This window comes from Ixodes scapularis, unplaced genomic scaffold (genome assembly GCF_016920785.2).
Source record: "Ixodes scapularis isolate PalLabHiFi unplaced genomic scaffold, ASM1692078v2 PGA_scaffold5__190_contigs__length_132052651, whole genome shotgun sequence".
Taxonomy (NCBI): Eukaryota; Metazoa; Arthropoda; class Arachnida; order Ixodida; family Ixodidae; genus Ixodes; species Ixodes scapularis.
In genome coordinates, this window is record NW_024609880.1 from 106,596,848 (window position 1) to 106,613,984 (window position 17,137).

Here is a 17,137-nt window from a genome sequence, read left to right on the forward strand (position 1 = left end):
AGATGGGGGACGGTAGTGGGAGGGATTTCCGCCCCTTCCCCCGAACCACGGTGGAAGAAAAGGCGTCTGAACGGCGCCGCCTCGCCGTAAAACGTACGTGGAGCACGTGTCTCGAAGGTTCGTTCGCATTTCTGGCACACGCCGTGAGGTACAGAACATGACTAGGAGCTCGAGGAACCGTCCTTATTCGCGTGCATGTTTTTTTATAACCGCGCGACTTGGCCTGTCCGGGGGCCCTAAACCGACAGTGCCCCAGCCGGGAGATGCGCGAAACTCGAGTGAAATTTTGGCCCCTTATCTGTCCTTGTTCAGATACCACTTTAATCTTCCACCGTGCACCAAACGTCTACACAGAGACGTTTGGGAAGGGGGGGGGGGGCTGCAGGTTATCTGTACGGCAAAGATCTAACTGTCTTCTCACCCACGTCCCAAGTCGCCCCCTTACAACAACTACTTCGAAGTTGACGGACGCCTGGAACAGACGGGCATCGTCGGCGGTTTCCAGTCGGCCGTGCTTCACTCGATGAACGTGAGGTGAGTTACTTCCGAAAGAACCAGAGCTGCGGTCTTTCATAAGCCAATAGCACCGACACGGACGGAGCGAACCTGCGCTACAGCTCTCCGCAGACGTATACGGCTCGTTCTGATTAGGCGCCTCGCTCCAGCGCTCTGGCTGGCTGGGGCTGGAGCTTTCACCTTTTTCCAAGTTTGAGCTACCGGAACACATGGTGTAACTGACGGGCGGGCTGTTCGCGTAAGTGATCAGAGTGAGGGTATACTCAACACGCACAGTAGTTTTGCTGGTCTCAAAATTGGTCACTCAACATACCGAGGGTCCCCCGTCTGAGACGCAGCTGCGATATACAGGTTGTAAAAAAAAAAAAAAAAAAATGCTGTCCTTTTTTTTTTTTTTTACCGCAAAAATAACTTGTCGCCGAACGCCCATTCTCCGCCCAAAGGTAGCGCTAGAGGTCGAAACCAGATGCCAAGGCTTCAGCACGAACCGATATTTTTATTCGAGAGCTATAAGTGATTTTCTGAAACTTAAATTGTGAAAATGGGGTCCATTTTCGCCCGTTTTCGGTTTCTGGGGCCATGAAGCTTCTCTTATTTCAAAACCTAATTAGCTGCCATTTTCCCATTGAAATTTCCAGAAAATCACTTATACCTTTTTCATAAGATAAGGGTTAGTGCTGAAACGTTGGCATCTGGTGCGGACCTCTAGGGCTACATTAGTGTGGATCATAAGCGTTCGGCAAAGCGTAGTTTATTTTTGCGAAAAAAAAAAACAACTTTTTTGTTTGTTGGTTAGGCCCTCACCAGCACATTTGAGAATAACCAATTTTTAGTTTATTCTCAAAATTAAATTAATAACCCGGAGGGCCTGAGGTTGTCGGAGGGAACAAATCTGGTGTGATTGCGTAGACCACGCGTGGAAGGATGAAGGAAACAAAACAATTACTCAGTCAATACTGGGAATGGCACGGTGTGGAATTATAGTTCTCTTTGTTGTGTTCCGCAAATCCTCGTCAAAATGTTTGTTCAGGCTCGGAAAATGTCGACCAAACTTACGAAACGTCGCTCTTTTATGTTAGCTTTGATTTCCTCTCAGTCGGGCAAATTGAGGCTTGGTGCGGTCATCACATCGAAACACACGCGCATGCGCGCGGGAGAGTGAGATACACGTGCCGTTTTCCTCTCTTTATCGCGGGACGTGGCGTTCACTGGGTGTGCCGCAGTCTTCTCCGTAATGCCTCGCAAGAGGAAGGCAATATGTCAAACCCGTTTATAACGAACAGCAGGAAACGCTACGATCAGTTCGATATAACAAGAGTTCGATATAGCAAAAACCATTTACAACGAACTTCCACGATGCGTTCGTTGTAAGGCGAGAGCTTGTTTTTCTTTCTAAACTCTTCGCTTCTGCCTTGTAACAACGCGCTAAAAAGTGTGTGTGTTTTTTTTTGTATACGTGCAGAGCTTGGTGGTTTAGCTCATCTCCCCTTCTGAATCGCTTCTCTTCGTGGGCAACCGCTTTAAGATGAAAAGTTTTTTCTTCTGTGCGTGCGTTCAGTGTTTTTTTAGCTTTCTCTCCTTCTGAATCGCTTCTCTTCGGTCAAATTTTTTCGCAACTTGATCTTTTGAAATTTTCATCCTTTTATACTTTTTTTTTTGGGGGGGGGGGGGGGGGATGGAGGGGGGAGGGGCAGGCAGAATACCATTGTTTGCGCGTTTCTGGAAGCCTTCCCGGGGGGAAATAGTTCAATATAGCCAATATGTTGTTTGTTATAAAAAGTACTTTTTACATGCATTTTTATTTAAATTTTCTGTGAGTTCGATATCGACAATAATTCGCTGCACGTGGGTTCGTTCTAAACGGGTTTCACTGTAATCGCCTTCTGCCCGCTGTCATCCTTGTCTATACTGGACTGTGAAAGGCGTTCTTGAACGTGAACGTGCGCAAATGTTCTCTCCCACGAAAAAATGACACGCAGTGCATTCGCTCACGGCCCGGCGAATCAGCATTTTTCGACCGGGTGATAAGCGCTGTAAAAGCCTATGCAAAAGCGGCAACGTTCTTGGTGTAACTGATCACTGGTATAACCGTGCTGGACGTGCCAAGGAGACGCAGGAGGAGGGAGAGCGACGTTTGGCTAAAAACAAAAATTTAGATTTTTTTTTGTTTTAAATTTTAATCACAACTCGGTTTTTTTTTGTGACATTTTAATGAGCCAGAACCGAGCGTAGCGTTTTGTCTGCGGTGCATTGCGTGCCAGGACGAAGTCAGCAAACGCAAAGTTCACTCCGCCTGTGTAACTGGGGTCCATATATGTCTATTCAGATCGCTCATGGCGGTGCTTCCGTGCCGTGCAGGTCCGGGCATTGATCGCGTTCGATGAAATCGCTACCCCTTCCCGCAGTTACGACATCGTGCTTGGAGACGAGCACGGCACTCGGTATCCGAACGGGACTTACCGCGGAATTTTCGGCATGGTGCAGAGAGGGGTAAGGTTGCCCAGTGCGGGAGGAGCCGAAAGAACAGTCCGTGGCGCACCGCCACGCACTAAAAGATGCCCTTTATGCCGCAGGAAGTCGACATGACGTTCTTCACGTACCCCGTAAACGAGTACCTGGTGAAGGACTTCCACTCGGTCCCCGTCTTCCGGTTCGACCCCGTGTCCATCGTCAGCGGAATGAAGCGCCTGTACGTGGAAGATGACTTCGCCATTTCGACTACGTTCGAACCAAACGTAAGAGTACCGATCCCCATACCACGTGGGCTTTTGAATGTCACAGTTCCTTTTAATGCAGAATTGCATTTTTACTGAAGCTAACAACGATTTAGCCCGGAAAAAGTGTAGCGTGCTACGTTCGAAGAGAGTGGCCGGCTGTCAAACGCCTCGCCGCGAGTTCTGTCAGCCACGGAACACAACTGTTAAAGAATAAAAAGTAAAAGAGAGAAGGGACGGAAGAAAGGACTCCGAGACGCTTCGAAAACACCTCGCCAGCTGCGAAAGCTTCGAAAACAACCACTCACACGCAAAAAAAAAAAAAAAAAAAAAAAAATATAAACGGAACGAAAAGAGGATTTGGCGACGCTAGACACGGCATGACGTGCCTGGAACACCGAGACTCAGATTACAATGGACCTTTTCCTAGAAGCGTTCTGCGCACGCGCGAGCGCCCGATGCCTAGCGGCGGAAGTCGGCTCGAGAAATCGAGGAAATTCGGAAGGAGGCTGGGGATCAGCGAGTAGAACACTTAATTGCAGCATATATTTAATTGTGTTACACACACAAAAAAAAAAAAAGAAGAAAAAAAAAAAGAAAGTGAACGGAAAGAAAAACACGACGCTTGGGTCGTGTTTTTTTTTTTTTCCCCTCTTGAAAGTCGCGTTGGGCACGCGCCGCAGCTCAGAGACCGAAGAAACTCGTGCTGTAGCTCCCATTATCGATTGGTAGCACAGGTAGGTAGGTCACTTCCTCGATTTTTAGTTTGTGCGGCCACCGCCTGGTGCCGTCGGTATGTGGAAAAGGTCCATTCTGCGTATGACGGCCTCATTGAAATACAACTGCAAAATATTTTTTTAGTAAATTGCGAATGTCGATTATGCAGAGGTGCAGCAATGTAACTTAATCATGAAGGCTTTGGACTGGCCTCTATCGAAAGTTACCATTTATAAAACACCAATTTTATGGTGAATCGCAGAAAGTAACCTTATACGTAGTTTTTCGGCAATTTTATTTCACAATAAGAAAATAAAAAGGAAAGAAACCCAATAAATGTATTGCCATTTTATGAAGAGTGATGAAAATAATCGCCCAAAAGCACATAGCGGCGTTTTTTTTTTCATTTCTTTTTTTCTTAAGTAAAATATTAACTCATTTTATAAATAGAATTTTTTTTTTATTGTGGTTTTGGTGGCTTTGGACGCTTTGGAGCAAAGACCGGCCTACGAATCCCCAAGTTCCGGTTCAAATCCCGGCCACGTGGTCCGCAATCTGACGGAGGCGTATTGCGGAGAAGTCGCCTTGTATCCGAGATTTCAGTAGCACGTCAAATTATCCTCATTCCTTCACTGGAATGTGCCAGATTTCCTTCATTGGTTTTGCACTTAAATCCCCCAAATTCGACTTCAACGTCTTTTTTTTTTTTTAAGCAGCAAAATGTTTTTGTCGTTTTTTCATATTTTTAACATTTTTATTCGAACATTCGCGATCAATTGTGCTATCTTTTTCGCATGAGCGCGGTTTTTGTTAGGATATTTATTTAGCATCGATCTCCCATATATGTGTTAGTTTTTTTTTTTTCTTCAAGGTTATCAGCTTTATTATCCTCATAAAAAGCCACCGCGTTTTTTTTTCTTTTTTTTTTTTGTATTGGAGCCCAAGAACCGTTTGCTTTTAAATCTTAACTAGATAAGCGTTATAAATCCCATCTTCTTCAACGGACATCTGATCAGCTTACATTCTTTATCCTGAAGGTGTGGTTGTCCATCCTCCTTTCCTGGATTGGAGTGACTCTGGTCACGTGGCTTCTCAGCATGTACCAGAGCGGCGCTCAACAACAGCGCGCCAGACTGTCTCTCACGGGGCAGTTCTTATCCTATTTCGAAGTGCTACTCATGAATGGTAAGCCGGACGTAGGCGTATGCTTAATAAATCTTCTCAGCCGTGAGACAATGTTACAATCCAGGGAAAACAACCGTATTATGGCGATGAATGCATACGAAAACTCTCTTTGCTTTATAAGCTACAGAACAAACGAGCGGTTTTGGAGTATGGTTTATGGAGAACTCGGGGGAACATAATTACACATTCTTCCCTTTCTTTCTATCAAACAGTCTGTCATCACCTTCAGTGTTATCTAAGCTGTCAGTTTTCTTACCTGCTATGCGGGAATAAAACTGCTGCATTAGCTGGTAAGGGCACCAAAGTTGGAATCTGAAAGCAAGAAGCGTGATCATAAGCCACAACCAGCGCTTCTTAGAAAGCTATCAATGTCTATAATACCGGGTGAAACAAGGAGACGGTAGGCTCTTTAAATCGACCGGAAAATTCGGTTTCTTAACCTATCGCGCTACGACTTTGTGCAGCGTCGCCCACAGATGGTGCATTTTTTTTGTAAAATTTGCAAAGAGCGAACTTACCTGAGGAAAAAGTAAAGAAAGAAAAAGGCTTAGCTCCTATGGAAACGCAGCGACGCCACCGGTCTGCAATCAACACGGCGCCGTTTTGTACGGCAGACAAGAGATGGCGCAACGAACGCCGCCAACGAATGAGCATACGGCGCCGAGAGCCAGCGTTTTTAGCAGACGATCTTTTCCAATCAAAAGCGGCGCGCGTTCCGCAAACGGCGACAGTTGCAGAAACAAAGACAGGCGCGGTAACAACAAGCAACTGCAGTTCCTTGTCTGCTAAAAACGCCGGTTCTCGGCGTCGTCTGCTCGTTCGTTGGCGGCAGTTGGCGTCGCGACCGCTTGCGCCATCTCTTGTCTACCGTGCGAAACGGCGTCGTGTTGATTGCAGACCGGTGGCGTCGCTGCGTTTCCATAGGAGCTAAGCCTTTTTCTTTCTTTACTTTTTCCTCGGGTAAGTTCGCTCTTTGCAAATTTTACGAAAAAAATGCGCCATCTGTGGGCGACGCTGCACAAAGTCGTAGCGCGATAGGTTAAGAAACCGAATTTTCCGGTCGATTTAAAGAGCCTACCGTCTCCTTGTTTCACCCGGTAGAATCATGGTGGTTCTGTCAACATTTTAAATGTTGAGTTCAGAAGTCGCGTAACTCCTCTAAACGGTTTAGAGGAGTTACGTGACTGGAAGACGCCGGTAGAGCGTATATTCACTGATTTACACATTTTACTTGTTGTACCACGCTTCTTTTGTTTTTAGACACGTTTTTTAGTGTTTTTTTTTTTTTTTTCAGTCTTTCTCGACTGCAAGCACCTTTTCTGTTCCGCGCGGTCTCTATAAACCGAGAAACGTTATTGCTGTGCCTCATTTTACACCGCTCTAACAGTATATGTACGTTTCTGGGGTTTGTGTAATGGATAGATGTTCATCGGGCGATGAAAGTGTAACTGAGTGCAAATTGATGTTCAGCTGTGTTTCAGGCAAGAAGCGTATGCCATCTCCACCGCCCAGGTTTCACGCGCGCGCTTGTTTCTTCGGAAATCGAGCAAAGCACACGTCGTGTGCACCAACGCTGAAAATAACACCAGCCTGCAGCCCTTCTCTGGCATTCTAAAGGGCCTGCAGCCCTTTACATCCTCGGATATTGCATGCATACTACTATGCATTCAAACTAGCAATAATTTGTCTTTCTTTAACCGGCACGCTGTTTGCAAACAAGTCCACATTTGCCCAGACCGGGTGGGAGCACTGCGCGTGCTCAGAAATTATATTTGTGTGAAGTGAAGTGTCAGCTGCGCGTACGCCGACAGCAGCGCCACCATAGCAGTGGCACATCACAGCCGCGCGCTGGTGTTCAGCAAGGCGCCCACCCTTTCTGCCACTGAGACCGCATAGCATATATGGTACGGATAATATAAAGCTGACAAAACGGATTAAAAAAGGACGATTGGAATTTCGAGGGCACCGCGGCGAAGTGTACAGTCTCCGACAGTATGAGAGACCCATTCGACGAGGCCGTTTGTTCCGCGGTGCTAAACACACGATGACTAGAGGCACTATTTTTTAAAGAAAGCACGAGCAATGGTTCAGTTATTTTCTGAACGTAAACAGTGAGAACCTGGCCAAATCCAATTCAGGGCGCCTGCCAAAATGGGTCTTCTTATACTGTTGGAGACTTTACACCGAGAGACTTCTGGGTGTTTGCAAATGTCCCTCGCAGCGACCAGCATGCCCCTGGACAGCGACCCCGTGCGCCTGGTGTTTCTGGGTTGGTCGCTGGGCTGCCTTTTCTTGGGCACTCTGCTCTCCGGAGCCATCAGGGGCAGCCTGGTGGTCCAGGTTCCCGCGCCCAGGATCAACAGCGTCCGAGACGTGGTCCAACGGGAGCTGGAGGACCCGCCCATGACGCCGTTCACGCTCAAGATGGGCTTCATCGAGAGCGGCATCGGTGTAAGAGCGGTCCTGATTATGGTGCTTATAGGACGCGTTTCCGACTGGTACGTTGACTGCGTCCACACAAGTGGTCCCCTGGTTTCCGCCTGATGACGTCATACAGGTGTCGTGCTGTCGCGCCGCGATCCTGGTGGTACAAGGATCACGTGACGGGCTAGTTGGTTATACATTACGAATTTAAAAGTAGCGCTAAAGACGAGGACAAGTAGAAGACACAGACACGGCAGGCGCTGACTCGCAACTGATATTTAGTGAATATCTAAATATCACTAAATATCAGTTGCGAGTCAGCGCCTGTCCGTGTCTGTGTCTTCTACTTGTCCTCGTCTTTAGCGCTACTTTTAAATTCGTAATCCTGGTGGTGTCCCAACATCAATGGTGGATGTGGTAGACGCCTGTCCTGCTGCGGGTCGCTCTCCAGTGTGACAGTTTACGGAAGCTTCGGCAACCAGGAGTTGGGACACTGCGACGGTAGCGGCACCCGCGTTTGTTCGTACCTCTTACAGGGACTTTTAGCATTAGCCGCCAGGATTGCGACGTCCGACATGACACGCCGGCTTTTGTGATGTCATTCATGCCCGCTTCGGGACCACATTTTATGTATGGGTGGTACCGAACACTAAACACACCGCTCGAATACGCGTTCCGGGCATCGTGTAGTTCTGATGGTCACCTGATCTGTGTTGCGACACCGGGCGGGCTCGACCTCGAAACACACGTCAGGGCGAATACGCTGTTGCAGTGTTTGCTTTGTAGTTCACAGCGAAAAAGCCAGAAAAGATTGTGTCCTCCACGACGGGACAAGTCGCTACAAGAGATGCGAAAAAAGGGTGGTTCCAGATAGAATGGATATTTAATAGGTGTCCGAATTATGACTAGGACATTTGAGGTGGCGGCATAGAAAATATACTCTTATTTTGTTCTTTGTTCGGTGTATCCTGTCACATTCGGTTCGCCAGACTTGTCTCCCTCATAAGTTTCAGGATGGCTTGGATTGTTCTGTCCGCAGTGATCCACAAGAAAAGTGAAATAATCAATCATGTAAGGTAAACTACTGACGGCGTACCACTGGGGGGGGGGGGGGGGGGGGCATTTCGCTCATATTCATATGCCGGGCAGGCGAGGAGGACTTCTCCGATATCTTCACGTGCTCCACCGTTCTGGCGATTGGGCAGAGGCGTCAGAAGAACTCGCGAGAGGGAAGGGGGGGGGGGGGGTGCGGGGATTTTCTTTCCTTTTCCTCGTATTGTTTAATATTTTTAACTGTCTGTAGGGGAAAAAAGAGGGGGGGGGGGGGCTCCCTCCCCTCCCCCTGAATCGACGCCAATGTACGGATAATGTGCCGCAGGTTCGCAGTATTTGGTACCTGTTTGTCGACGTTTAGCGCACTCAAAAAACTGTCATTCAAGCATTCACACACCCAAAGAACACTCCGTTCACACAGCGCTCACTAACAACTTTGTATTTCGTTACTTCGGCTTCTACTTCTTCAGATTTTTGACGATTTGCAAATAGAAAAAAACGACATAAGAGTAAAAATTCCTGTCTAACGTTTAGGCTAATTCGCGGCTAAATAATTAATCTCTTTTCGTGATAGTGTTATCGACGGCGTACTAACACATTTGTCCTCTAGTCCTATGATATTGTCGGCTTCGATGATTTCCCTTGTTAATTGGTTTACACTTTTGCCCAACACGGTGCTGTTGTTGAAGTGCGCGACACACCCACAATTAGAGTGCCTTCATACACACGCGCGCTTTTGCTTGAGTGGTGACATCTCAGCCATTTTTCCGCCCAATCGTTTTTTTATGCATTTTGAACTGCACGCAATACGGTGTCACTCAGCTCGAGCGCGTAGCTTTGGCTAATGCATAGACACCATTTTACAGCCCAAGTCTAGCACCGAGTGCGCGAGAGCGTCACGCGCTGTCACATTCAGGTCAACAATGGATGTCTTCACCCTGAGACAGACAGACATGCAGGCACCCTACCCACAATCCCGACAGTGTATCCCCAAGTGGCCAGAGTTAGCGTTTACAATGTTGTTGGAGTGTTCTCGAAGGCGGTCATTTAAACATCGCCCAGTTTGTCCAACGTATTGTCAGTATTGTCTTCCACATGAAAGGGGGAATGAATAGACAACCCCCTCAACGCAAGGCACAAAGTTGGTCCTATGCTTCTTGGAGCAGCAGATTGCGGGATTTGTGGGTGTGGTGACGTTTTTGCAAAGGCTGGACAGTTTGGTGAGTGCTGAAAACACGATGTCCACATTGACTCTGTTCGCTGTTTTCTTGAGGCTGTGGGAAAAATTGTGGATGTAAGGGACGATCACTGGTCTTCTTGTCCTGCCTCTGTGTGTTTGTTTGACACAGTTCTCTGGCTTCATTTCTTTAAGAAGAGTTTCGACCACTGAAACCAATAAGAAAAAAGGGTACCCTGCTGACTTCAGTCTTACAATTTGCCCGTCGAAACTCTTTTCTATGGAATGCGAGCACGACTTTGCGATAGAGCTCTTAAGGCATGACCGCACTATGCCTCTTTTCACGAGTTTTGAGTGCGCGGAGTTGAAAGGGAGGAGTGGTTTTTTACCCCCGGGTTCATAGGACCAGCAGACGTGGTGAGGTAGCACCTCCAGTCGGAGATCCCAGTATCTTAAGGATCCTTCAACCGGCAACTCGTGGGTGATTTCTAGGGGACTCATGCAGTCTTTAAATGCCGAGAGGACGTTGTCCACCGAGCTTGAACAACTGTTTTCATCGGTGGCTAAAAAAATTTAAAAAATCGTCCCCGTATCTAAACACGCGCACTACTTTTGTGCCATCTAACCTCTGTTGTAGAATCCTATCGATATGTGCGAGATATAGGTCGCTGAGTACAGGTGAAAGGCACGAACCTATGCACACTCCTCTCTTTTGCAAGTAAGTGTGTCCATCCCAGGCAGCAAAGGTGGATTTAAAATAGATGTTAAGCAATTCCAAAAACTTATTGTGGGGCATGCCTGAGGCATTCTGAAATGCAATAGCGCCAAAGGTGCCAATGTTGTCTTCAATACTTGTTAAGAGACGGTCTTGGGGCAATGCATAGTAAAGGTCCTTAATGTCAATTGAAAAAACTTGCATCTCTTGGTGTTTTCGTTCTTCTAGGGAGTTGAAGACTTCGAAGGAACTTCGGATTAGGTAGGGGTCGTCTACGGTTAAAATATTTAGTCTATCTTGTAGGAATAAGGCAACTGATTTTTGCCACGTTCCCCGCTCTGAAACGATGACTCTTAGGGGGCAGTCAGGCTTGTGGGTTTTCGCACTAAAAATACTTGTAAGGATAACGTTTTGCTGCGGTCAATGTGGGAACAAAGTTTTTTGAGGTCAAGCGATTGGCAAAAGTGCCTTGCGGCTTGTTTTACCTTGCCTAATGCCATCTTGTCATGATTGTTGAAGACGGATTCAATTGCTGCTTTTGCCTTTTCGCTGAATGTATCTTTGCGCATAAGGACAAAACCTCCTTCTTTGTCAGCAGGCATGAGTGCTAGGGAATGCTCCTTTAGGTACCACTCTACTCTCTTTACAGGTAGTGGTGTGACAGGTGGTTTATGTCGAAGGAGTAGGTCCACTCCTTCATAAGTGCAACGATCAATCTCAGCTTCGGGAGCTTGCCTGGACACTTGTCTCACAATGAAAAGCAGCTCCGGTGGCGATTTTTAGGCTCCACAGCAAACTTAGGACCGAGACTGAGGACGTGCTGCACAAAATCTGGTACAAAGACTGCAGCTATTGTGTGCACTGGGTTGCACGAGCCTCTCTCTTTTCTAGGGGTGTTGATGCGAAGATGCTGTAAAGTAAGTCTCCAGAGATGTTCTGTAGTATGGTCCAGTAAGAGGGAAATTTCTCGCTGTCTACGAAAGGGGAAATTTCCGTTGCCTCTCATTTGTATGAAGAGGCAATTCTTGTAATGCCTGGCTTGAATGCCATTCTGCCTGGAGAATCTTGCAAATTATTTTTCTATGGCCTATAGACGGGGCAAAACCCCCCGAACAGTTTCTTGACTTCAGGAGGTAACATGTGTAGCCGGATGCAGTACCCGTACGACCGTGCTTGACAGATGCAAATGGCGATCCACGTAATTAAGACGCTTGGTTGCACAGGAAAAAGATTGAAGGGGCCCGATGTACTAGAAATAAAACCTGTGAGAACTTGAGATTGGGCGAGTTGGTTGTTCATGTTTGTCGACGTTTAGCGCACTCAAAAAACTGTCATTCAAGCATTCACACACCCAAACAACACTCCGTTCACACAGCGCTCACTAACAACTTTGTATTTCGTTACTTCGGCTTCTACTTCTTCAGATTTTTGACGATTTGCAAATAGAAAAAAAAAAAACGACATAAGAGTAAAAATTCCTGTCTAACGCTTAGGCTAATTCGCGGCTAAATAATGAATCTCTTTTCGTGATAGTGTTATCGACGGCGTATTAACACATTTGTCCTCTAGTCGTATGATATTGTCGGCTTCGATGATTTCCCTTGTTAATTGGTTTACACTTTTGCCCAACACGGTGCTGTTGTTGAAGTGCGCGACACACCCACAATCCCGACAGTGTATCCCCAAGTGGCCAGAGTTAGCGTTTACAATGTTGTTGGAGTGTTCTCGAAGGCGTTCATTTAAACATCGCCCAGTTTGTCCAACGTATTGTCTTCCGCATGAAAGGGGGAATGAATAGACAACCCCCTCAACGCAAGGCACAAAGTTGGTCCTATGCTTCTTGGAGCAGCAGATTGCGGGATTTGTGGGTGTGGAGCAAAATCTCGCGGCGCTGTATAGGTTCGGACATCATGAGTATTTCGTAGCCTCCTCTATACTATGTGAGTATACAGGAGGCTATTCCTTAGCCTCCTCTATACTTACAAAGCCTGGCAGTTCGATGATGTAGCCATAGTGTGCCCGGTCGCAAATTTGGAGCGCGATGATCTCGTAGCACAGAGCATTTCTCTGAGAGCTAGAGTGCCTTCATACACACGCGCGCTTTTGCTTGAGTGGTGACATCTCGGCCATTTTTCCGCCCAATCGTTCTTTCTATGCATTTTGAAGTGCGCGCAATCCGGTGTCACTCAGCACGAGCGCGTAGCTTTGGCTAATGCATAGACGCCATTTTACCGCCCAAGTCACGCACCAAGTGCGCGAGAGCGTCACGCGCTGGCGCATTCAGGGCAACAATGGATGTCTTCACCCTGAGACAGACAGACATGTAGGCACCCTACTGAGAGCCTGTAGTCAGCGCACAGCTTTTGCAGCGGCGAGGACCCGAAACATGGTTTTCAAACCCGACGAGAAAAGAAGCGGTAGCCCGAGGAACACGAGAAGCACGAGCGGACATTTTATCGCCCCGGGACAAGTGTGTTTCGGCGTCTCGCCGCAGCAGGGCGCCCGTTACATGCCTCTTGTCTGCCACTCTACCTTTTCACTTACGGCGGCCGCGTCTCTTGGAGATTTGCCTGGCTTTGTCAATATAAAGGAGGCTGTGATGCTGGCTTTCTCACAAGGTGCTACACGTGGTGCCAGAGCAGACGCTCTGCGTTTGTTGTGCACTCATGCGACTACAGTTTGAGTGCTACTCTAATCTGATTCCGTCGCCAGGAAACTCGTTTGGCGAGAACGCAGAGTATCCAGGGATGTACGCCTGTGCAGTGGTCTGCCTGGTGCATTGCCCCACTCGTGTCTACAGAGAAATGCGAACTCCAGAGCTAGTCCGTGCAGTTCGCTGGCAGCCTTTCTTTGCGGCTTGATACAGAATCCCTCCGGATTCTCTTGATACTACTTCATCCTTCCTGTGCCCCCCCATCTGTTGGGCTCCCAGATCCGTCTCACACGAAACGGCCGCCTGTCCCATAATCTAGCACGCACCTTGTGCCATCGGAAATTATTCCTTTCATGCACTGTCCAGCTGTGACGTTCTCTCCCGCGCTCCGACTGCCACCCCAGTGACCCAGAGGAGGCGATCTGTCTCCAAGCCGCCCAGCATCTTTGTATATAGTCACTAGCCGCACATAATGTTTCTATGTGGTCGGCACACCGCACTGCATCTTTGTTTATAGTCACCAAGTACTACAGCACTTGCTTCTTCGATGTACTAGGCCAACTGGTACGGGCCTCCTACCTCTCTGGTATACCTCAACCCTCCTGAGTCGAAATAAATATTATTATTATTATTATTATTATAGTTATTATTATTATTATTATCAGCTGTGAACCACTTGAAGTGTCTATACTTTCGGTGTTATTTTTACTCCAGTTTAACGTCAACGTGCTCGCGTGGAACGGTCGTGATTTTGTGTCTCTCGGCGTCGCTCGGTGTCTGTTCGCATCCAAGCAAGTTATTAATTAGCGCTGAAGCAGAAAAAGTCGTCATAAGGCTTCACTCTAAGCGAACAGAGCTGAGCGACGCTACTCTAGGCAAATGCAATCTCATTTTGCAAGTGAATATCAAGACAACCAACTGCGCAAGAGCGCTGGGGCGCTCGCTGCCTTTACGTTGGAGTACAAACATCCCTTTATACACCGTGAAGCACCTATTGCCTCGTGGTCCCGTGGATTCAGCATCTTAGATGAGTCATCGGACTTCTTTAGGAGAGCGTACATCGCGTGTCTCGTTGATTTCGTGAAGTTATGATAACTCCATCTTGAATCAGACTAATAATTATCAGGGCACCGTGTAACTTAAATTTTGGAAAGCTTTTCTTTTGTATTGGGATGGAAGGAGGGAGGGACAGCAGCTCAAGTAACGGTGCAGAGGGATTAGAATGGCCTTAAATCTCTATATTTTTTATTATTCGCTCCCTAAGGATAGCAATTACGGTGTTCGTTTTCCAATGATAAGCTGTAAGTGTTTATAGACCTTTTGTACGAAAATTTTGCAGGATGAACCTATTCTGAAGGGTGAGCCTACCCAAATCGAATTTCACAAAACCAAACATTTTGCACAGTGAACATTTCTCAAATGTTCCAGCAAAGTGAAGCAATAAAGAAGTAAACAATTCAAGAGTTTAAATTGTAAAGATGAGTTACTGTAGAGATGTTACACTCACAGCTTTTGTGACATCAAACGTTGCAACGGCCCACAGGGCATAATTTATTGTATTATTGTGTTTATTCCATCAGAGGAGAAGGTCGTATTGTCTGTTAGTTTTACTAAGTATCTTGGAGCTTTCCCAGAACAAATCTATCACGCATGTAGGTTTGTCTGTGTATTTAATGGCAGCTTCATACAGTTAGACACCTATAAGTTTAGTGCAGTTAAGAAAAATTGGTGATCTGGCAAAGCTCAACGACTCTACACTCCGTCCGGAGGGCTCCAAGATGGTGTGGATGTCTCCTCTTCGTGGCTCTATCGTACACCCTGTCTGTTGCAGGAGTCGACGCTGGAAGAATACCAAATCATGCACTCGCTGATGCTGCGTCGTGGCGGCTACATCCCCTCCTACTGGGACCTGTTCTCGCCGCGCGTCTTCGACGCCATCATGGAAGGCCGGGCGGTGCAACTTAGCAATGAGGTGGCCTTCTCGGACCGGCACGAAGTCGCCTGCTCGAAGCCAGGCAGGCACTTCCACGTGGGCAGCGAGCCCGTCATGCACATGTGGCTCGCCTGGTACTCCAACAAAGACACGCTGCCCAGCCGCTTCCTGGTCGCCATGACCAAAAGGTACACTGCCCTGGATACAATGGTGTTGTCTGTTATACGGCGACCTGTAGCATCTTCTCAACGAACATTTTTCACGCAGCGTCTATAGCACCTGTCTTCTACTCGTTGTTCCTCTGTAGTAACATGAACATAAGCGGGACCTTGGTCCTGTTCATTATCAGCCACGGGAAGTGAAGAATCACCGCCTGCTATATTCGCTTGCATGGCAGAATATGGTGACTCCGACCTGGAAGACGCTCTTCCAGCTTTATTGAAAACTAAAGAAAGTGGACGCAGCCAGTCACGGGTAACAATAGAAAGATTTCAACAAAGGTCGAAGCTGTACTGATAAAATTAGATCTTTAAAATAATCCGATGTGTTTATGGACAACGAGCAAGTGAAACGCCACGCACATTGAGGAGGTGTTGGGTCTATACGCTTTCAGAGGCACCGTGCATTACCGGCACTGTATACGTTTAGCCGGGAAGCCCATGCACAAAGACGTTGGTTTCTTTGCCGATCGGAGGTGAACTATACTTCGTTTCGCCTTGGATCCAGACGCAGCCGACTCTACGAGGTTTCTGTACGTGTTCTATCATTGCTGACCCAATTACAAACAGAAAGGTCCCAGCGACGTCACCTTCTGACTCTGCTTGAGGGGTCCCGTTAACTCGTAGCGTCGGCTAACGAAGTATGTAGCTATTGCGTACGGAACTGCTCCCCAGCCTCAGTCTTCCTTTTTGTTTGGTTTCAGGACGCAGTGGCTGATAGAGTCCGGCGTCCAGTTCTACCGCGAGGAGCAGTTAGTGTCCCGCCTTCGCAGCTGCATCATCGAGACTTCTAGCTCCAGGAGTCTAACCCATGAGGCCCAGCAGCTGTCCCCCAGAGACATCAGGACGGCCTTCTACTTTTTCATGGCTTGCAACGGAGTCGCCTTGCTCGTCTTCGCCGCCGAGTGGTTCGCGGGCCGCGCGAAAAACCGGTCTGGCTTGCGCACAACGCGTACAAGAATTCCCATGCTTCCTTTGAACCAGTAATTGGATTAATGTCCGGAGCTACAAATATATATGTTGTCTTGTTGGTCTACGAAGTAACAGGAAGACTTCCGTGGAATTTTTCCTCACGTGCTGTAGACATTAGTGCATAAGGCACTATCCCACCGTGCGTTTATAGATAGCTTGACAACTTCAAGGTTTTAGAGTGAGCGAGATCCCCTTTTGGTTAAGACAATGCATGGCAAAAACACAAGGTTTGAAACACTGTGGAATCACCCGAGCCGGGAATAAACTTGTAAACCGATGAAAGTTTGTAATTGTGTTGGCCATTGTTGAATCAAACACAACTTTTCATAGCAACTCGTTGGCTGGAAGAAGCGCGGTCTGCTTCATTGTTCTATTTTACAATGACTTAGTGTGCACAAGTTGGGTCGTTTTTACCATGCATCTTCGTTTTCTGTCCAGGAACGAAGCAGGAGCCCTTTGTGAGGTAAACGGATCGTGTGACTTTCATCCGAACAAGAAAACTTTTCAGAATTACTTTATTGCCCTGCAATGCGCAAATACTTAGTCGCAATATAATTTATCCACGTAAACCTTGTCCTCTTCCTCCTCCGCTGCCTCCTCCTCCTCTAGCAGCTGATCAAGCTCCTGCTCCGAGATGTTGGCGCTCAGCTCGAAGTTGATTGCACTGTCATCAAAAGACGCCGCCTCCGCGATCAGAGTGGCCTCTCCCGTACGCGAACAGGGCGAGACCTGTGCAGATCCTGGAACAGCCACAGCCTCCGCTGCGTCGGTAATGGTATCCAGTTCCGATACCTTAGAAACAGTGATGCCGCCGTCGTTCTCCCGGACCGCGGGACAAGACTCACCGTCGGCAGCTTGGC

The 17,137-nt window shown here is 47.5% G+C and overlaps 1 protein-coding gene across 1 annotated transcript; it reads left to right on the forward strand.

The window, feature by feature from the left end:
* The first annotated feature begins 403 nt into the window (after positions 1 to 403).
* LOC8051700 lies at positions 404 to 16,587 on the forward strand. Its single transcript, XM_002433477.4, has 7 exons — positions 404 to 534; positions 2,922 to 3,006; positions 3,090 to 3,251; positions 4,985 to 5,132; positions 7,354 to 7,583; positions 14,986 to 15,275; positions 16,010 to 16,587. Exons 1-7 carry the CDS (start codon positions 524 to 526, stop codon positions 16,290 to 16,292), a joined length of 1,209 nt encoding a protein of 402 aa, XP_002433522.4. The 5' UTR covers positions 404 to 523; the 3' UTR covers positions 16,293 to 16,587.
* Positions 16,588 to 17,137: the final 550 nt, after the last annotated feature.